General features: G+C 43.9%; 1 protein-coding gene across 2 annotated transcripts; it reads right to left on the reverse strand.

Moving 5' to 3' along the window:
- On the reverse strand, window positions 1-10,649 carry LOC121867265. 2 transcript variants are annotated; one of them, XM_042367131.1, is made up of 4 exons: window positions 10,462-10,649; window positions 4,353-4,479; window positions 2,586-2,690; window positions 1-2,443 (listed from the first exon to the last, which is right to left on the reverse strand). In XM_042367131.1, exons 1-4 carry the CDS (start codon window positions 10,493-10,495, stop codon window positions 1,042-1,044), a joined length of 1,668 nt encoding a protein of 555 aa, XP_042223065.1. In that variant the 5' UTR covers window positions 10,496-10,649; the 3' UTR covers window positions 1-1,041. The 2 variants fall into 2 exon arrangements, with proteins under 2 accessions (XP_042223065.1, XP_042223066.1); XM_042367132.1 differs by lacking the exon at window positions 10,462-10,649 and adding an exon at window positions 9,783-9,845.
- Window positions 10,650-22,613: the final 11,964 nt, after the last annotated feature.

Genomic DNA, 22,613 nt, shown 5'->3' on the forward strand with positions numbered 1-22,613 from the left:
GATTAAATGTATGATTTATTTGCAATTTCTATTCGTTACACTGTACATAAATAACCACAACATCTTGCAGTATCTGAGTAGATATAGGAATAAACATTTATGCATATGTACAAACACAAATTAAGTAGGCTGTTATAGCAATAATAATAATAATAATAATAATAATAATAATAATAATAATAATAATCGAATCCAAAATAGTTTACACTGGGAAGACTTGCATCTTTCTTGCTTTTTATTTGTTAATATCTTTATTAAACAATATGTACTATCAATATAACAGATACACACACACACGGTCAACACTATGGAGCGGCGATCGTCACATAACCTGAATTATTTATATATTAGAGCTTTTTCTATTGTATAGCAACCACAGTAAGAGAAGCTAAGACAAAAACAATAAATGATAAGTATGATAGCAGTAACATAAATGAAAGACAACTGACGTTTTATAGTTTGAAAAATCAATATAATCACAATAACAACATTACAGCTAATCAAAATATTTCGTGCGATGAATGATATTAGTAACATAAAACTGTATGATTACACATGTCTGATTTAACTAACGCACAAAAAATACTGAAAAAAAATAGAATTCAGATTATACTGAGAGACACTACTTAAAGCCTCATACAGAGAGTAGGATCTCCCAATAGACTTCAATACGATAAAAGAATACGATCCTCTCCGAATATATTCCAGTAGCACTTTATTATACAGTACTCTATTATATGGTTTCCGTCTTCAAGTTATGAACCATGCAAGTTGTGTAATTTGCAGGGTTTTTTTACTAAACTGCCTCACTATACTGTACTGTAGTTATATACTGTAGCTGTTTTAAGGGTTTATGAAAATGCTCAGAATTTGGGCAAACTTCGATGTAACATTACGGCTCCTAGGATCACTCTCTAAACATCACTTGTGTAACAACTCACTATGTACAATGCACTGATTTTATCTAATCAGTAAATATAAATACAGTATGATAATATTACCATTATATTATACAATAACTTTCTTCGGCGAGAATCACTCCTACAAAAAACCAAGACGGCGAAAAGTGTGGAGTGTGTTGTTTACCATTAGTTCTTTGTAAAGTTTTAAGATGCGGTCGTCGAGGACAGTGTGAGCCTTGAAGTAAGGACACGACGATTTCATCAGCTCACCCACACAATCTTTGCGGTAGTGTTGGAGGTGGGCGTCTGCCTCCGGTATAGACAGATGGTAGCAGTTATTAAGACAGGAGAAAGGGAAGTGGTTGTGGAGTGTGAGAACCCGCTCGGTGTTGTGGAAACACTTGATGTAGGAGCCGGGCCTGGTGTAGTTAGCGGCGCGGTAGACGTGTTGCATCATGTGGAGGTAAGGTGGCACGCCTGGCACTTTGCCATGAGCGTCCTGCATGGAGTCCAGGAAATACACGTTACGAGCACAGTAAGACGACCTGGGCTGCCCCTCCGTGACCGCCAGCAGCTGTTCAATGAGCGACTTCCAGTTTGGAGTTTTCCTGGGCATGATAAACTCATCCGTGTCAAGTAACACTACATATTTATAACGGTATATGTTCCTGTACAAGCAGTCGTTGTACGGAATTACTTCATTCTGGCGTTTATGTACCATTTTAGCCTTTAGATACATGTGTAATAAGCCTCGTGCGTTTGGTTGTTCACCCGGTAGTGTTAATTTAGTAATATCAACCCGCCCGAGGGACTCGTAATACTTTAACACTTTAGAAACATTTGGGTGTATTCCCATCTCATAGAGAAACACCTTGTTAGCCCCGAGAAGATGGAGCAGCTCCAACCACTCCACCATCATGATGCTGTTATCGACATAAGAGAAGTCCAACCCTTTGACGCACACCGCAAAGTCCTCCTTCTGACCTCCTGTTGGCTCATTCTTGATAACCCGCAGGTTGTTGAAGGGCTTGTCACAGGGTAACTCTACCAACGACACTGACTCTGGCACCCGCTTGACGTGTGTAGGCGGCACCACGCACTGGATCAGGTACGGCTGCAGTACACCTTGCCTGTAATTACCCCAACCTCTAATCCATATGTATTTATATTCCTTAACCTTGGAAATAATGGGACCCTTCTCACCATCAAACCAAAGCTGGCAGTTGGTCTCCACAGTAGGTCTGATGCGATTGGCCATGCCAAGAATGCGAATGGAAGGAGCATCTTTGGACAAAGTGCGGTTGTCGTAAAAGGAGTTGTATAGATAGAAGGTACCATTGCTGGTATGAAGAGCCTGCCAGTATATGTTACTAAACTGGATGTCGAAGAGCGAGGGATACCTAGCACACTTGACGTGACCAGGACTGACGTGTGGGTTTAACTTTTTGCGGTAACTGAGGGGCAGGTTAGGCAGTGCGGCCAGAATCTTATCCTTGTCTTCTGTCACTGAGCTATCGATGGCTGGGTTCGCGTACACCTCCCTGCAGTGTGAAGCCAAATGTGAGAAATTACTTAAATTGTAATACAGTATGGCGATTATTATATCTGAAGATCTGTATCATTATGACTAATGATCAAATGTATAAAACAATGACACACGTTACAATCTTAATGGCTCAGCACCTGATGCTTTCCTGGTCGGTGTAATGGTCGTACTCAGTCTTGAGAGAGGTGAGGTAGAGGAACTTCTCATTAGCCGCCTCCGTCGCTTGGTCCCAAACGTAAATACTGTACCAATAAAACACAACAGGAAACAAACTGTCTTAGGGGGATAAATGTTCCACTTAATTTCCAAACAATTTAAAAATGTCTCAGTTTTAAAGCAAGAATGTCAGAGATTTCCTTATTTCATCGTAAGATTAACCACCTAAAGCTAACTTAACCTAATCCGCCCAGGTATAGCGTTAAGGTGTTTGGGGTGTCTATTCTTCACATAAGCCGACTGCGTATTATAGTGGAAACGAGCCTAATAAAAATGTAGTTTATTACATTGTTTGTGAAGGTAAGGGAGATGATGCGTATTTTATTTTAAGATGTCTTCACATGCACAGAAACTTGAGAATTAACTGTCAGGGTGGCTATAGTAATGTTTCTCTTTATTCCCAGATTATGAACTGGGAAATGTGCGTCATCTGTCAAAGGAACACTGGGGAGAGGCTGAACTGTCCGCTATCAAGTAAACATTATTGATCGAGCTCGGAGATTCAAGGATTTGGATAACCTACCAGATGAATTCCATGTTGACAGTGTTGAGCAACGTTTATGGAAGGAGGAGAGGGCTTATGGCACGCATTATGTATAAAGATGCTTTCTTCCGACAGGCTTCAGAGAGCGGAACAGTTAGTAACAGTCAAAGAAGAGTGATAAGCGTACTTATGCAGCCGCTTATAGCCGAACCTGCCTTACTTGTTTTCTGTGGGGTATTTTTGCTCACAGTCTGCTATTTTAACGTCAGTGTAACCCCACGACTGAGAATTTTGGGGGGGGGGCGGGGTCAGATGTGGATATTATGAACCTGCAGTGTTGACGGGTAGGGAGGTTTACGCCTCAACAAATTTGTTGTCTAATGTAGAACTAAGATAAAGTGAACGGTGTTTATACAGTGTAGACCCTGGATGATGAACGTTTGAAAGAATAAAATACAAAAATATTAACGTAAGATATACCTGTATTGATATTTTCCTAGAATTTGTTTGGGAAGATTTTTTCTAACACGATAAAGTCACAGATGGTAATTACATACATCGTGCTGTATATTAATCTGATCTACAAATTATTGAAATTAAGTATTTTGCTTTAGTTTTACAACCAATTACTGCAATTCATATAATTTCTTCTACATTTGTCAGGTTTCCAACACGCCATTCTGACGTTTTTTGACAAGCTTAAAATTCAGCACTGGTTCGCCTCATTAACCTGCACGACACAGGTGTAACATATGATTCATCCTTAACACACCTTGACGTTACTCACAAGCTTAAATGTATGACGGCACGGGAAGGGGGGCACTCCTCTCTTCTTAATATTATACCAACAGTTACAAGTAACCTTCCCCCGCCTTCCCTGTGTCCCCTTCAAAAAGCAGATGTCATAAAGCCATCTCTCGAGTAAGTGAACTGCACTGTACGTTATTATCCTAAAATACTACTGTAGTGAAATGATCATGTCAAGTGAAAGAATGGTTAATTGCGAGTCAACATAGAGAGGGGCAGATGCGTCAACTCAGTCAATGTATGCTTGTATATATCCTCTCCGAATTCAATAGGAAACAGAGGAAGAGACGAAGAATGCAATACTAAAATGTAAATATATCTATATTGTAATCTTATGGAAGCAAAAATGTATATACAATCCTAGTGGAAACTAAGAAGTGAACATGACAAGACCTACCTGATGGGGATGCAGACGAAGGTGGCACACAGTAAGAGCAGCAGAAAACGTCGTAGCTTGTTGGGGAGGTGACGGAGAACGCGGCATTTTCGTTCCATGTCTGTTGCTTCACTGTCACTGTCCGCGCCTGTAACACCACACCAAACAATATTATATGTTTTTTTCTCGGATAATTTATGTCTCAATAATACTATGAATCATATACCAGCCAATTGACTACGATTAAGACACTATACTTCACACCGCGTATTCCACTACGATACATCAGTTTACTAAAATCAATGCAGTGAATTGTTACTTCTTTCATTTACTTTGACTTTAATCCTCTTCACCACTGATCGGCTCGTTAGCCGCTTGGGCGATCGGCCACGTCTCTGTTACGCACTGTTAGCAAGTACTGGGCATGCACTGCCTCCTGAATGTATCTGAACCTGCTCCAGTGATTATCAACTCTGGTCTTGAAAGAGCTCACACTCGGTGCCGTCACAACACTCTCCGGCAGGTTGTTCTGAGAGTTTACAACTCTCACTCAGAAAAAGTCAGTCAGTCTTGTGAGCCGAACGTCCACCAGCTCCAGGTAAGGGCACTCCACTGAGTAGTACCCTTTGAGATGCTTATACACCTCAATAAGTCTCCTCTTGCCCGTCTGTAGTATATGTTCGACAATATCACGCGGTCCAATCTCTCAGGGTAGCTGAGGTGCTGTAGTGCAGGCACCAGTCTGGTGGCCCTCCTTTGGACATTTTCAATCAACTGACAGTCCCTAGCATATCTCGGGGACCAGACGGTGTGACAGTACTCCAGACAGGGAAGCATTTTACTCATGAAGATCGTTACGAGGGCCGGACAGTCAAGATATCTGAACGACCTTCTTATAAAACCTAATTATTTAGTTGGCTGATTTACCTTCTTCTTGCAATGGACTGAGAACTTCAGTTCATTGTCAACATACACACCTAGGTCCTTTTCACATTCAGTCTCAATTAATGCAGTTTCTTCATCCCGTTGGGACATATGATACGCCTCCTTACCGTTGGTACGTCCCAGGTGCAGCCTCTTGCACTTCGCGACATTAATCTTAGCAGCCATTTCTTTGACCATTCATGAAGCTCACAGAGATCCTTCTGCAGCTCTTCACAGTCTGTTTGGTTCTTAATTTCCCGAAATAACTTGGCATCGTCAGTAAACATTTGTATGGAGGAGTGTATAGCTTCTGGCATGTCATTTATGAAACAAACAAACAACAGCGGGCCCAATACACTGCCCTATTAGGGTGTGTCATACGGAGGCGAATTTTTTTTTTTTGAGTTTGAAAAATCGGCCCATGGTATTAATGATGTAGTTCTATGTGCAGAATCATGTGATATCTTCAGATTTGAAAAGTTTTCATTTTTTGCTCGGTAAATTTTAACTTGAAATCTTATGAAAATTCAGTATTCCCACCCTTTTACCAACACCACTAAATAGCTTATTTAAAGTAAAGTAAATGTATCAGGTTAATTTATTAGGATGAAAATGATCCAGAATAGTGAAACGAATGATCTTGACACATTTATTAAATTTAATATTCCTTTAGAAAACAAAATCATCAAATACAAAAACCGGTTTTACTACTACGACCCGGTGTTGCTGCACACCATAGAGAACATGTCTTTCTTGCTTCTGTTTCTACTCATCACCTCCCTGCTGACCACCTGAGCTCGGATGTAGCCTTCCCTCCTCTCCTGGCTGTACACGTGACTGCTGGCCTCGCTCACTTGCTGTACACAACGCTCTATACTCTGGGTGTGCGAGGGCCAGGCAGGGACATGCATGGGGTTGTCCAGGAAAGCTCTGACTTGAACATTGGTGAGGCTGCAGGTAAGAGGGGGCTCACTGCCAGCCTGGATGTTATCCAGATCTATGAGATCAGTGAGGGTCTTGGCACCTAGATTGACTTCAGGAGTCTTCCTGACCCTGAAGGAATCGTCACCAACTGATTCGTCATGCCCAGATCCTCTCATAAGTCTCATATCCAAGATCTTTTTGACTGCCACTCTTCTCTCCTCCTCATCCTTACTGCAGAGCATTGTCTGCAGCATCAGGAAGATCTCCTCACAGTCTGCTCCTAATCTAGATAACCTTCATGGTTGACTCTCGGGAGCTCAAGCTGAAGAACGTCCTCGGACCTTGAGAACCAGTAACCTGACAGTGTTGAACCAATTTGTAAATATAGACACTCACGATGTAAGATTGGACAATAAGTCTCAGGTTGTGAAGCTGGTTTCCTTTCAGTTTATGATGAGCGACCCAAATTCTGCCAGAACCTGAGAGCCGTTGTGAGCCCTAGAATGTGAGACTGGACCTATCTGCAGGCAGCAAGTCTATCAGGCATGACCCCAGTTTTGATGGCACTGCAAATCATGTAACCATAGTACTGGTCAGTACACAGGTCGTCAATGACAGTATGTGCAAGCTCAACGAGTGGAGGGCCAACTGTGATTTTTTCAAAGCTCAGATTTATTTCTAACTCAGTGGCAGAGTCCAGCATCTTGCCAAGAGGACCAGACCATCTGTTGTTTGAAAGAGTCTTGCCATCCAGCTCCTGGATCAGATGTCTGAGTAGCAACTCGTTGGTGTGGAGGTCACAAACAATCCAGACCAGCTTCCTCCCAATCTTCCTCTCTATCCACTGTATGACCCCCCCCTTGCCACCCTGTGTTCGTGTTTGTGCTGTCCCCTCCAATGGCCTGCAGGGTCTGGTCTACGTTCCTCTCTCTGAGCCAGTTCACAATGTTATCTGCACTATCTCAGCTGGTTTCTGATGTCATCTTTCTCCTGGAGTGGAAATGCAAATACTTCCCTCCTGGTTCACTGCAGCAGGAGTGAGTGTTCCTCCTTCACATGGCGGGGAACAACTTGTCAGAATCCCCAACTTTCATGAACACTTTAGTGTCATCCCTTCTCCCATCAAAGAACAAACAATTGATTCCATTTTTCTCTTATCCCATATCCAATCTCCTCTTCTGGAAGGTTACTGACAAGTTCTCCTGAGCTCTCCTTGCTTTGTTATGATCTATCACCAGGTGAACATCATCAGGTGTTATCAAACCACCGTCAACCCAGGCAGCTGTTGTTATCTCTGCAGTTTCTCTGAGACCAGTGTGGTGTCGCATGCTGGCCAGAGCTATGCTCGGGATATCTTTCCTATTTCGAATCTTATGCCTGGAAGGTTTAGGATCATTATTTTCTCGGTTAGGGACAAAGTCACCATTCTCCTGGTCAGCACTGGGATCAGCCATGGGGAAGTCATTAAACTCTGAATCAGCTTGACTTCAATCATCGGCCTTTTTTACCTCACCCTGGGCCTTCTCAAGTCTCTTTTCCTCGGCAACTCTTCTCCTCTTCTGTCTCTGTGGCAGCCTCCTGTCTCTTGGCCTCCGGAATATCTTGGCTAGAAATCATGAGAGCCCCTATACTGCCAGTCTTCTCTCTCTGTGCTTTGACAAATGCCAGTTCGATCACAGGAATCTTCAGTTCACGCTTGCAAATACAGGAGATGTGGGCCTTGGATTTACAGTCACGATCGCATCCAAACTCAGGACAGAGAACAATTGGGCACTTGCAAGTAATTATGTCAAATAACTGGTCCAGTTGCTTGGCAAAGCTGTCCTTAACTGCAAGTTTTCCTCTCCCAAGAGAGATATCTCTTGCCTTTTCCCAACTGGCTAGCAGTCTCTCACTAATCTTCTTCTGACTTGTTATGACTGGAGGCTTGAACTGAGCGTTAGCCAGAGTGTACTGTGCCAAGACAGCTTTGGTCATATCACTGGCAATGTCTTTGTTTGTGTAAGTTCTTTGGTTCTTTTCACTGATTTGCCTGATTAAAACACCGTATCTCAAAGCATCTCTCAATGTAGGCAACTCCGACTTCAGGAGCTCTCTCCCAGACCCAAGATAGTGACTGAGATGGCTGGATTTTTGGTTCCTCGTCCTGACACAAGCAGCCATCGCAAATATTATCAACTTATAAATGCATCAGAATCTGAAACAGAAAAAATATTGTTAGTTGGGTTGTTAAAGAATGAAGTCAGAAAGCAATGTTCACTATTTAATTGTAATGCACTAATGCAGCTGTACGTTAGATTTTCGATAAATTTCACGCTAAAATTTATCTAGCAAAAGGTTGCAAAATATTGAAACTGAAATTATTTTCTGTTTATATACACTAAAATCTACCAAAAAAATGATGGGCCATTAGTTTTAGCTGATCTTCCCTCCTATGACACACCCTACAGTGCCCTATGCCGGGCCGGGACACATGTGAGAAGGGTGTTACCCAGTGTTAACTCTCACTACCAAACATCACAGGTTTCTTGTTTCCTCCAGTACCAACACTGGATAGACCAACCGCCCAAACGACCAGTAAGATGACTCAAACGGGGTTACACTGACTCATAATGAACTACACTGACTCATAATGAAACTACACTAACTCATAAACGACACTACGCTGACTCATTAACGACACTACACTGACTCATGGTTTAGGATAAATTTATTTGCTATTCATCATATTTCCTATCTGTGAATCTGATGACCATGACACGCACACATACACACATAATTATACGTGAACATACAGTATTTACTAGACACCTAATGTAACGAGGCTATTCAACGAAATACCTAATGTCGAATTAATATTTATATTCATGTTACTAAATCACGTTATCACTTTTATGCGATAGTTTAATGCCTTATTGCGACTTGTAACCAAAATATTTTTATTTTAGGTTAGGTTCAGTTAGGTTTGGTTTGGTTGGGTTGGGTTAGGTTCGGATGAGTTAGGTTGTTGGATTGGGTTAGTTAAGTTGGATTGGTTTAGGTTGGGTTAGGTTAGGTTCCTTAGTTAGGTTGGGTTAAGTCAGGTTTGGTTAGGTTGGTTTAGATTAGGTTAGTTAGGATAAAATGGGTTAGGTTAGGTTGAGTTTGGTTTGGTTAGGTTAGGTTAGGTTAGGTTGGTCTATTATTATCAGAACCAAATCCATAATCACAAGTTATCTCACCCAATCCCATATATGGACGATCGTGTCATGGATTCACTTTATCCCGCGGTCTCTTGGGTAAACACGACGGCGCACTGCGTAAAACAAAATTAACCTAACGCATTACACTACTTCTTTTATAGATTTATTATCGATTATAAATATCGATAAGAGATAAAGAGAAATGAACTAGAAAAAAATAATAATTGTATAAGTTTTGGATTTGATTCTTGTAAATTTATATAGAGTATCGCGGTACACTGATGAAAGTGTTCCTCCAACCACGACCGTTCATGATTCCACTAATTAAAAATAAATGTCCTTTCTTTCATCACAATAACAACAGTAGTACTTATGGTAGGCAGGCGAGAACGATGTATTATATATATATATATATACTAACTTAGCCAAGGTGTGAGGATTGTATATGATGGAAGGAGAGATGTTTACCTGCTGGCGCTCGGTTGTAAAGTGACTGTATACCACCTCGGGTTTCCAAACATGCCCCCCCCCCACCCAACTCCCCCACCCCACTCAACGCCACCCCACTCCTCCTACTCTCCCTCTCACCCCCTCTACACACACACACTTGTATCACCCTCTCACCCCCATCTCACCCCCCTCTACACACACACTTGTATCACCCTCTCATCTGTTCATTTTAATAATTCATTACAACTTCAAATATACTGTAGAGAAGGTTTTTTGCATTAATAACTAGGTGATGTGTGCACTGAGTTGACAAGTTAGTTTTAACTCTCCCGTTTATTCTTGGTGGCTTTAGTAGTTAAAAAAAACCACACACACAGAAAATTGTCCTATGCTTTAGATACAAGACAACTGTATGGGAGTGTATGTCTGAGTCTGCATCCACAACATACGCACTACGAAGCCAACACCTGCATTTTCTAAATCACTCTCCTCTCTCCCCACCCTACACACCACGGCAGGCTATACACCACGGCAGGCTACACACATCGGCAGGCAGGCTACACACCACAGCAGGATACACATTTCGGCAAGCTACACATCTCGGCAGGCTACACATCTCGGCAGGTTACACACCACGGCAGGATACACACCTCGGCAGGATTCACACATCGGAAGGCTACACATCTCGGCAGGCTACACACATCGGCAGGATATACACATCGGCAGGTTACACACATCGGCAGGTTACACACCTCGGCAGACTACACACTTCGGTAGGCTACACACCTCGGCAGACTACACACTTCGGTAGGCTACACACCTCGGCAGACTACACACTTCGGCAGGGTACTGAGTGAAAATACAGAAAGGGCTGCAGAGAGAAGGGGGGGAGGGGCAGTTGTCTGTGGGCAAATAGAGAAGGGGGTGGAGACGTGCTGACACACACACGCACACCTGAGCACACCTGAACATTTTCTGTGTTAACATATTTCAATATTTATTTAGCAAATTTACTACAGAAACTAGACTCGATATTCTCCTCGTTAGCAGATACTCCTCCTCCTCCTCGTCCTTCTTTTCCTCATCCTCCTTCTTTTCCTCCTCATTCTCCTCCCCTCCTTCTTTTCCTCCTCCTTCTAGTCCTTCTCTTCCTCCTCCTCCTCCTCCTCCTTCTTTTCCTCCTCTTTCTCCTCCTTCTTTTCCCTCTCTTTCTTTTTCTCCTTCTTTTCTTCCTCTTTCTCCTCCTCCTCATTCTTCCTCCTTCTCTTTCTCCCCCTCTTCCTCTTCCTTCTCCTCCTCCTTCTACTAGTAATCTTATAACTTCTTATTCTTTATTCTTCTTTGACAGGTTTTTACCATCAAAACAAAACTCGGTTACTATCACAAACTGAACTATTATGGGTTTTGTTATGGTGTTGCAGTACAGGAACCAAACCTAACCTAAGCTAACCTAACCTAACCTAACATAATAAACTGACCTTAAACCTTGAGAAAACCCACTACACGATCTTTCACAGAAGAAAAAACTTACCTCCAGACTTGAACCTCTTCTACCATGGTAATATAGTCTTCAAACGAGAACAAAATACTAAATTCCTCGGAGTTATTGTTGATGAGAAACTTGACTGGAGAAACCACATACAAGCGATTCACAGTAAAGTCAATAAACAGTGAGGTATCATGTATCATATTCGACAGTCACTCACTATCACAGCAATGAAAGAAATCTATAATGATCTTGTTTACCAACACCTGATACACTGTCACACACTATGGGGGGCCTCTGGCTCTTCAAAAACACAATCTCTGGCTACTGTACATACGAGAGTTGTACGGACAATGACCTACTTGGAAAAAAAAAACCAGATCACACAAACGAAAAATTTGCCAAATTGAAAATGTTAAAATTCGAAGATATTAACACCTACTGCTGTGCCCTCTTTGTTTACAGATCTATCAATCACTTGCTTGACAATAATTATTTCCAGTTCCGGAATAATCAGAGATACAACTTAAGGCACCCAGAGCTACTAAGACCACCCTCCATGCGCTCCTCTCAGTCCCAGACCTCCATAAAATATCATGGTGTGAAGGTGTGGAACAACTTCCCCCCACCCATCCGAGCAAAGACTACGCTCCCTTCCTTTAAATCATCTCTAAAAAAATATCTATTGTCTAAGTATTAATATTTCTTATAATACCTACCATATATACATTACCTGCTTTTATTGTACCATCAAAACCGTTTTATCGGAAATTATCATGTACTGTAAATAGATAAGAAATTACCATTGCAATAAATATATTTGCCAACTAGACATAATCCTGACAGCTCTGTCCTCTTGTTCAACCTTAATACTGTACAACCCATGTAGTACTGCTCCCCCATTATATTTATGTTTTTTTTAATTCCACTGTAATTTATGTATATACTTATAATATAAAATAAATATTAATGATAATAAATAAATAAAATAAATAAATATTGAAGTGATAACCGTGGTAACATTCTGAGATGTTCTTATTACCACCATGCTTATTGTACTATTCCAGATGATACTAAATGTTACATAATACTTCCTTGAGATAAATGTATAGTATATATCAGGTGCCTAAAAGAGAGCTCAGGTTCTCAACTGGCTCAGCCATGTTAATATTGTTATTATTATCCACTCTGTATCTGTGTTTTTCTGGCTAAATAAACTGTTACAATTCAGTTCAATTATCCTCTTGTACAACACATCCACGCTGGTAAACCTTGGTCCACGTGTGTGTGCGTGTGTGTGTGTGTGTGTGTAGTTATGTGGAAGTGTATATTCAGGAAAAGACAGACGCGCGCGCGCGCGCGCGTGTGTGTGTGTGTGTGTGTGTAATTATGTGGAAGTGTATATTCAGGAAAAGACAGACGCGTGTGTGTGTTTGTGTGTGTGTGTGTGGTTATGTGTAAGTGTATATTCAGGAACAGACAGACGTGTGTGTGTGATAATAATAATAATAATAATAATAATAATAATAATAATAATAATAATAATAAACGGTTTATTAATAGAGTTGCAGCAGGTGGCTGAAAATATACAAACTTACATGCGATTTAGACATAATAATATACGTTCAATACATTTACAGGGCTGTACAGTACATAAATAAGGAGCTGTTTATTATTGTAACAATAGATGGAAGTGTGTGTGTGTGTGTGTGTGTGTGTGTGTGTGTGTGTGTGTGTGTGTGTGTTGGTGCCTTGATAATCAATAAAAAACAGGTGTTGTTAGTAAAGGTTATTGATCTACAGAACAGTGGTCTCACGACACCTGTTACATACACAGCAACGAAGGCGCGACACTTGTTCACGGTGGACCCCAGCACCTGCCGCCACCACCACAACCACACCTGATGATACTACCTACCTGACCGAGGATACAGCCATGACCCGGGTTACAGGGAGTTATGACCGAGACTACAGTCACGACTCGGGTTACAGGAACTCGTGACCGAGGCTACAGTCATGACCCGGGTTACAGGGAGTTATGACCGAGACTACAGTCACGACTCGGGTTACAGGAACTCGTGACCGAGGCTACAGTCATGACCCGGGTTACAGGGACTCGTGACCGAGGCTACAGTCATGACCCGGGTTACAGGGACTCATGACCCGGGTTACAGGGAGTTATGACCGAGGCTACAGTCATGACCCGGGTTACAGGGAGTCATGACCGAGGCTACAGTCACGACCGAAGTTACAGGGACTCATGACCCTGGTTACAGTCATGACCCGGCTACAGTTATAAGCAAGGTCACACTGTAATAGCTAAATTAGTTAACTAGCGATAAGATAATCTGGACAAAATGAATGAGGCCGTTTCTAGACTCTAGACTCTAGAGTCTAGATACCTGAGGCAGTTATGAGGCCTAGGTAAACATCTCATTTGGTCTCATTCGTGTATCACCTGAGTCAACAAATCACCTTGTAATTATATGATTAGGTGTGAAATATACTCACCCAGAAATATTACATCACTACTTTATATATATATATATATATTTATATATATATATATATATATATATATATATATATATATATATATATATATATATATATATATATATATATATATATATATATATATATATTTATTTATTTTTTTATTTTTTTTTTTTCAAGATTAATATATTTCCGTAACCAATGAATAGAGTCCACGAAAAAAATGTTATGAGGAAAAAATACAAAAATAAATACGAGGCATTCTGGTGCCATTACTTGTCAACAGTGTTTAATGAAGAACTGGCCGACCGCCTGGCCGATTAGTTATACTGCCAGACTGGGAGTCACTAATACTAAGGGTAAATACTTAACTCTAATCTTAATTTCTAAGGGTCGCTGCCACCAGACCCCCTCTGGACAGCATGTAGCTCGTTAGGTAGCGTGCAGAGTGGACTAGGCATTGGGTTAGGTTTTCCATTGACCAGATCGATAAGGGGAAAGAAGGGTGAAACCATAACATGTCTTAATTAATTTATTCCTTATAAAGCATACTGGTAAAAAACATACAATTGAATGGGTCTTCCTCAGAAGAACAACGAAAATGTTGGTTACCCAGATGGGCACCAGACGTCTTACATTAATGGCGTGTCATCCACATACTTATTGCATAACAATCTGTGACCTCCTTACCTCGGTCATTCCTTCTTACACTATCCCTTAACACATCAGACTGCTCCACCTGTATGGAATATAGCACCGTCGGTTATCATACATAGTAGCACCATCTCAACACACATGTTACACTCCATACCTGCAGGTATGGGACTCCTTGTGACTTTTAGGTATACACAACAGGCACCTCGTTCGCACACCGCCCTCGGTGGGTAAAGACGCGGGCTTCACCAAGAGACATACCAGTACTATTTCTACGCCTGGTATTATAGGTCGCTCCAAGTGACGACAGCAGAGTTTCTCACGGTCTCCTTATTTGTGACTACTCATTTGGAGTGGTGTGCTGGAAATCCACAGGTTCACAGTGGATTTGCATAGCTGGGAGTAGTCACCACCTGTTGGGACGCTCATAAGGATAATGGCTGCCGGGCAGCAAGGCACTCCGACAGCATGGAACCTGAGGTGACGGTAGAACGGAGGGTACTGAGAAATAATGCCTGACGGCGGTTATCACACCCCCTAACACATTACTATTACACTTATATATCAGGCAAAGCTTTAAACTGTAATAACTTCTATATAAGCCTTAATTATAGGGCGGGATATAGCCCGATAGAACACTGACCTGAGGTGACGGTAGAACGGAGGGTACTGAGGGCAGTGCCCTGCCGCTCGTCACCACGTAGGCCTACAGTTTCCAATCTTTAATTTTTACTTTTATTTCTTACGGTTCTCACCTGAACACTCTTCGGTATATTGTCACTCATGCCGTATAAACACATATTTTAATACTAAATTACACACTAAGGTAAGGCCTTGGTTTGCTAGTTTGTGGGTAAATTCATTGGGTTATAATATCAACGAGGCACACCCGAGGCGGGTACATGACGCCCCTTAAAACAAAGGCTGAATGTTCATGGCGGGGGTGTATCAACTTCACTTAAAACTGTAATGAGGGATCCTCCTCTCACACATTGCACTATTTGAATACAGACATAAGATTCTCTGATCACTGTACCTGTCGTGGGTATATGTCACGTGAGGATACGAGGTGTATTAAGTTCATACCGACGCATACAAGATATTTCCTTTCAAGTATAGTTTCTGGCTCACTTCCAACACCTCACATAGTTCTGATACATTAATCCTTTTTCCAGATCATTGTTCTCATGTATTTTCATATGATATCTGTGGAAGTTATGTTCGCTACACGTTCACAGACGTAAATAGTATGACCTTCAAACCATGATCCACACTTAGTCCTACAGTACACTAGTCCGGCTCAACTGGACTTTAACATTCATCTTATGGATACTCTGAGTTCTCCTTAATGCTATGAATACATACAATTAATATGATATAACTGTACCTGGGTACAATACAACACATGGTCTAGTAACATTGAGTAGGTGAGTTATCCTTTAACAGTGTTTCCCGTTTTCTGAGATTCTACAAGCGCGGTGGATTTGAATGTTATATAGCGTAATATGAATTAAATGGAGTTTTTAGGAATGACAATGATGTGCGCAGTACATAGTAAATTAATTACAGTAGTGGCAAAGAGGATAAATTTTTAAACATAACCGAGTAGATTAATGTTTCACGAGTTATCCCTTAAAATGAAGTGACACCCTGGACGTTTTCTTCTGTGCGAGTCGAATCCCAATTCAAATTAAAAATGTTTTATAGTATCCAAATGTTTTGAATAAGTCTTTCCCCCAAAAGTAATATCTGAAATAGTTTTAAGGAACAAATTTACTATCGTACCCTCACCACCTGTTCACAGATCAATGTTGTGTACTGTATTTCCGTCTACAGACGTGGTGCTGCACACACACACACACACACACACACACACACACACACACACACACACACACACACACACACACACTAACCCCTTAAGTTCGATGGCAAAACCCAGTAAGTCATCAAAATCATTATGCTTAACGTGTTGTCATCGTTCTCAAGGGGTTAAATCATGGTCCTCGGAGGATTAAGCACACGACCTACCCGCTTCTTGGAAAGTATTTCAGCTACAACTACCTTGTTGATACATAGTTAATTCCGTATTAAAAAAAGAAGGATATCATCATTACAAGAATTAGTGCAGGTGAGCGAGTTTAACCTGTATAATAACGTAAAGAACCTCGATACACCAGCTGCAACAGAACAGCCTAGTGACGATATACCAGCACGAATTTCCCTCTGGACGGGTTTCCTTGACAAACACCTGAGATTTGGCATGATACTACACTAATTTTAGATTCATGGTCATACTATAAAATATTTACCCACACGCGCACGCACACACGCACACACACGTACGCACACACACACACACACACACACACACACCTGAAGATAACTATAACCTCGACGCCTCAAACCAACACGACACTGTTATCATGAGCTGTCCTTGATCACGTCACCATCACTCCCAGCCAGACGAGACCCCTCGTGATAACAGGGAGAGAAATAATACAAAATACATAATGAATATTAGTGATGAATCGGAGGTATTGTAAGTCATGTCCTAATTCTCAAATAATGTATTCAAAAGTCACATTTTTGCCATGACTGGGAATGAAGAGAATGTATCTGGTTAAGTAGTGATGTGTTATTCTAACGTTGTTTCTGTCGTTATCTTTGCACTATAGGATTAATGAGGGAGTTAAATGCATTCTCACATCTCCTTTAATGGTAAAAACTAACGAAAGAAACCTTGGAGAGACTGGGTGGTGGGGGGCCAACACTCAGCAGTTTCCGACCATTGTAGTCCCGCCGCCAGCCAAGACGACACACATTTGTCCTGTTTGTTGTAATGACGACGAGACGACCCCGTTATCTTGGAAACAGAGCGGGAAGTGAGATGCCGAGTGAGATGAGAGAACTTCATTACGATTAAAATGAAGAGAGAAAGAAAAAAATGGTGTATATTTGAAGCAAGAGTAGCGAGAGCAGGGTAGTCAAACCTATAGTGTATTTCTTTATAGGACCAGTCTCTTTACCAGTACTAATCTAATATTATGTAACTTACGATGTTCGCCCATATTGCTATCATCTTTCAGTATTATTTGTATAATATCTCTGTCTGTAGGAGAATAATCACGGGAGAACCTAATAACATACAGCTTTGTGGTCGCGATCATTTGTTTACCAAGTGCTGTTCTCCACATTATTCACTAGGCTATAAGGCGTCGGTCTCTCGCTTGAGGTGTCTTATGACTACATTTTATCTCAACTGTTTATAAAGGATAACAACATCTGTTATTTCTACTTTCTTCACTCATTAAATTAATTAGACTTGTACTATTTAAAATTGGTTGCAAACATAAAAAAAAACGAGTTTCAGCAAAATACATTATACATTTTTGAAGAGATAAACCATCTTAAATATATAAAGACTGCAGCGTATCTATGACTCGATAATTACTACGTGGTCTGGGGTGTTTATGGTACTGTGTTCATGTTTTACTTGGGTGTGGTGTAGGCGGCTCATGAGTGTTGGTTCACGAGAATTCCCATGCATAAATCGATCCGGTCAAAGGTGATCCTTCATTCATATCTTGCTGGCCGCGACACAACCATCTCATATCCGCCTCGCCTCCTCTCACCTTGGCCGGGTGGCAGAGGAGACGCCCACCAGTGCTTTTATGTCGACATAACCACTTAGCGAATACAGTATTAGGATAATAAATACTGTGCAGAGATTATCATAATTATCGTATTCGTAACAAGTACAATGACAATCTATATAATTAGAAAGATTCAAGTTTAAAGTGCGGATATATTTACAGTATATACCAAAACAAACCGAACCGAAACAAACTTAGGAAATCTATACGTAAACTCATTTAGTTTAAACCTCACCCAACTTGATTTTAACATCATTGTACAGGGTGATGCTTTTTTATATTCAAGAACCCTAAATAATACTCGTATATTTACTAACACAGAACACGCACTTTAGGCCTTGGTTGTTGAAGCGCTGTACTAATACATTATAACCAACAAGCTTATGGAAGTTGGCAGAGGCTCAGCATGTACAGCACAACTCAGATGTACTGCACACACAACGTAAATCAGGCTGGCTAGTAAAGACACAGTGCATCAGGCTGGCTAGTGAGGACACAATGCATCAGGCTGGCTAGTGAGGGCGCAGTGCATCAGGCTGGCTAGTGAGGACATAGTGCATCAGGCTGGCTAGTGAGGACACAGTGCATCAGGCTGGCAAGTGAGGACACAATGCATCAGGCTGGCTGAGTGAGGCGCAGTGCATCAGGCTGGCTAGTGAGGACATAGTGCATCAGGCTGGCTAGTGAGGACACAATGCATCAGGCTGGCTAGTGAGGGCGCAGTGCGTGAGCTGGCTAGTGAGGGACGCATGCATCCCAGGCTGACTAGTGAGGACACGGCCATCAGGGCTGGCTAGTGAGGGACATAGTGCATCAGGCTGGCTGAAGTGGGGACATAGTGCATCAGGCTGGCTGGTGAGGACACAATGCATCAGGCTGACTAGTGAGGAACCTGTGGTCCGTCAGGCTGGCTGAGTGAGGACTATGAATGCATCAGGCTGGCCCCTGAAAAAAGCTGGTTCCCACAGCTGCATAAGGCTGGCTGGTGGGGACTGGTACGTAGAGGCTGGCTGGTGAGGGACCTGATGCATCAGGCTGGCTGTGAGTGAGGGGCGCAGTGCATCAGGCTGGCCTGGTGAGGGCCGCAGTGCATCAGGCTGGCTAGTGGGGACATGGTGCATCAGGCTGGCTAGTGAGGACACAATGCATCAGGCTGGCTGGTGAGGCGCAGTGCATCAGGCTGGTAGTGAGGACATAGTGCATCAGGCTGGCTATTGAGGACTTCCAATGCATCAGGCTGGCTGGTGAGGACATGGTGCATCAGGCTGGCTAGTGAGGACATAGTGCATCAGGCTGTGTGGCTGGTGAGGGCGCAGTGCATCAGGCTGGCTAGTGAGGGCGCAGTGCATCAGGCTGGCTAGTGAGGACACAATGCATCCAGGCTGGCTGGTGAGGGCCTGGAGTGCATCAGGCTGGCTAGTGAGGACACAATGCATCCAGGCTGGCTAGTGAGGACGCAGTGCATCAGGCTGGCTAGTGGGGGCACAATGCATCAGGCTGGCTAGTGAGGACACAATGCATCAGGCTGGCTGGTGAGACACAATGCATCAGGCTGGCTGGTGAGGCGCAGTGCATCCAGGCTGGCTAGTGAGGACACAATGCATCCCAGGCTGGCTAGTGAGACACAATGCAGGCTGGCTAGTGAGACCTCAGTGCATCAGGCTGGCTAGTGGTTATAATGCATCAAGGCTGGCTAGTGAGGACATAGTGCATCAGGCTGGCTAGTGGTTGTACAATGCATCAGGCTGGCTAGTGAGGACACAATGCATCAGGCTGGCTAGTGAGGGACATAGTGCATCAGGCTGGCAGTGAGACACATCAGGCTGGCTAGTGAGGGCCTTGGTGTCGGCTGGCTAGTGGGGGCGCAGTGCATCAGGCTGGCTAGTGAGGACATAGTGCATCAAGGCTGGCACAAGTGAGGACACAATGCATCGAGGCTGGCTAGTGAGGACAGCACAATGCATCAGGCTGGCTAGGCGGGGACATGGAGTGCATCAGGCTGTGGCTAGTGAGGGACGGCAGCGCAGTGCATCAGGCTGGCTGGTGAGGGAGGCAGTGCATCAGGCTGGCTAATGAGGGCACCAGTGCATCAGGCTGGCTAGTGAGGACCCCTGATGCATCAGGCTGGCTAGTGAGGGACATAGTGCATCAGGCTGGCTGGTGAGGACCTGGTACATCAGGCTGGCTGAGTGAGGGGCGCAGTGCATCAGGCTGGCTGGTGAGGGCGCAGTGCATCAGGCTGGCTAGTGAGGGGCGCAGTGCATCAGGCTGGCTAGTGAGGACATAGTGCATCAGGCTGGCTGAAAGTGAGGGACCCCTGCAATGCATCAGGCTGGCTAGTGAAGACGCAGTGCATCAGGCTGGCTAGTGAGACGCTAATGCATCAGGCTGGCTGGTGAGGACACAATGCATCAGGCTGGCTAGTGAGGACATAGTGCATCAGGCTGGCTAGTGAGGACACAATGCATCAGGCTGGCTGTAAGTGAGGACATGGTGCATCAGGCTGGCTAGTGAGGACACAATGCATCAAGGCTGGCTGAGTGAGGATGCAATGCATCAGGCTGGCTAGTGAGGACATAGTGCATCAGGCTGGCTGAAGTGGAACCTGTGCATCAAGGCTGGCTAGTGAGGACAATGCCAGGCTGGCTAGTGAGGACATAGTGCATCAGGCTGGCTAGTGAGGACATAGTGCATCAGGCTGGCTGGTGAGGACATAGTGCATCAGGCTGGCTAGTGAGGACACAATGCATCAGGCTGGCTGAGCAACAGGACACAATGCATCAGGCTGGCTGAAGTGAGGGCGCAGTGCATCAGGCTGGCTAGTGAGGACACAATGCATCAGGTTGGCTAGTGAGGACACAATGCATCAGGCTGGCTAGTGAGGACATAGTGCATCAGGCTGGCTAGTGAGGACACAAAGCATCAGCTGGCTAGTGAGGATCGCAATGCATCAGGCTGGCTAGTGAGGATACAATGCATCGGAAGCTGGCTAGTGAGGACACAATGCATCAGGCTGGCTAGTGAGGACACAATGCATCAGGCTGGCTAGGCGAGGACACAATGCATCAGGCTGTTTAGTGAGGACACAATGCATCAGGCTGGCTAGTGAGGACATAGTGCATCAGGCTGGCTAGTGAGGACACAATGCATCAGGCTGGCTGGGGCCTAATGCATCAGGCGCTGGCCTGAGTGAGGACGCAATGCATCAGGCTGGCTAGTGAGGGACACAATGCATCCAGGCTGGCTAGTGAGGGACACAATGCATCAGGCTGTGGTGAGGACACAATGCATCAGGCTGGCTGAGTGAGGGACATGGTACATCAGGCTGGCTAGTGAGGACACAATGCATCCAGACTGGCTAGTGAGGGCGCAATGCGTGGGCTGGCTAGTGAGGACATAGTGCATCAGGCTGGCTGGTGAGGACATAGTGCATCAGGCTAGTGAGGACATAGTGCATCAGGCTGGCTATTGAGGACATAGTGCATCAGGCTGGCTGAGTAGGGACATAGTGCATCAGGCTGGCTAGTAAGGTTTTAATGCATCAGGCTGTGGCTAGTGGACGCAATGCATCAGGCTGGCTAACAGGACATAGTGCATCAGGCTGGCTAGTGAGACACAATGCATCCAGGCTGGCTAGTGAGACATAGTGCATCAGTCTGGCTAGTGAGGACGCAATGCATCAGGCTGGCTAGTGAGGACGCATAGTGCATCAGGCTGGCTAGTGAGGACATAGTGCATCAGGCTGGCTAGTGAGGACATAGTGCATCCAGGCTGGCTAGTGAGGACGCAATGCATCAGGCTGGCTAGTGAGGACATAGTGCATCCAGGCTGGCTAGTGAGGACATAGTGCATCAGGCTGGCTGTAAGTGAGGACATGGTGCATCAGGCTGGCTAGTGAGGACACCGTGCATCAGGCTGGCCTAGTGAGGACGCAATGGATCAGGCTGGCTAGTGAGGACGCAATGCATCAGGCTGGCTAGTGAGGACTATAGTGCATCAGGCTGGCTAGTGGGGACATAGTGCATCAGGCTGGCTAGTGAGGACTTGCATAGTGCATCAGGCTGGCTAGTGAGGACGCAATGCATCAGGCTGGCTAGTGAGGACATAGTGCATCAGGCTTGCTAGTGAGGACATGGTGCATCAGGCTGGCTAGTGAGGACATAGTGCATCAGGCTGGCTAGTGAGGACGCAATGCATCAGAGGCTGGCTAGTGAGGACATAGTGCATCAGGCTGGCTAGTGAGGACATAGTGCATCAGGCTGGCTAGTGAGGACATAGTGCATCAGGCTGGCTAGTGAGGACATAGTGCATCAGGCTGGCTGAGTGAGGACATAGTGCATCAGGCTGGCCTAGTGAGGACATAGTGCATCAGGCTGGCCCAGGTAGGGACATGGTGCATCAGGCTGGCTAGTGAGGACACAATGCATCAGGCTGGCTGAGTGAGGACAGTGCATCAGGCTGGCTAGTGAGGACACAATGCATCAGGCTGGCTAGTGGGGACATAGTGTGT

This window comes from Homarus americanus, unplaced genomic scaffold (assembly GCF_018991925.1).
Source record: "Homarus americanus isolate GMGI-L3 unplaced genomic scaffold, GMGI_Hamer_2.0 scaffold6317, whole genome shotgun sequence".
NCBI lineage: Eukaryota > Metazoa > Arthropoda > Malacostraca > Decapoda > Nephropidae > Homarus > Homarus americanus.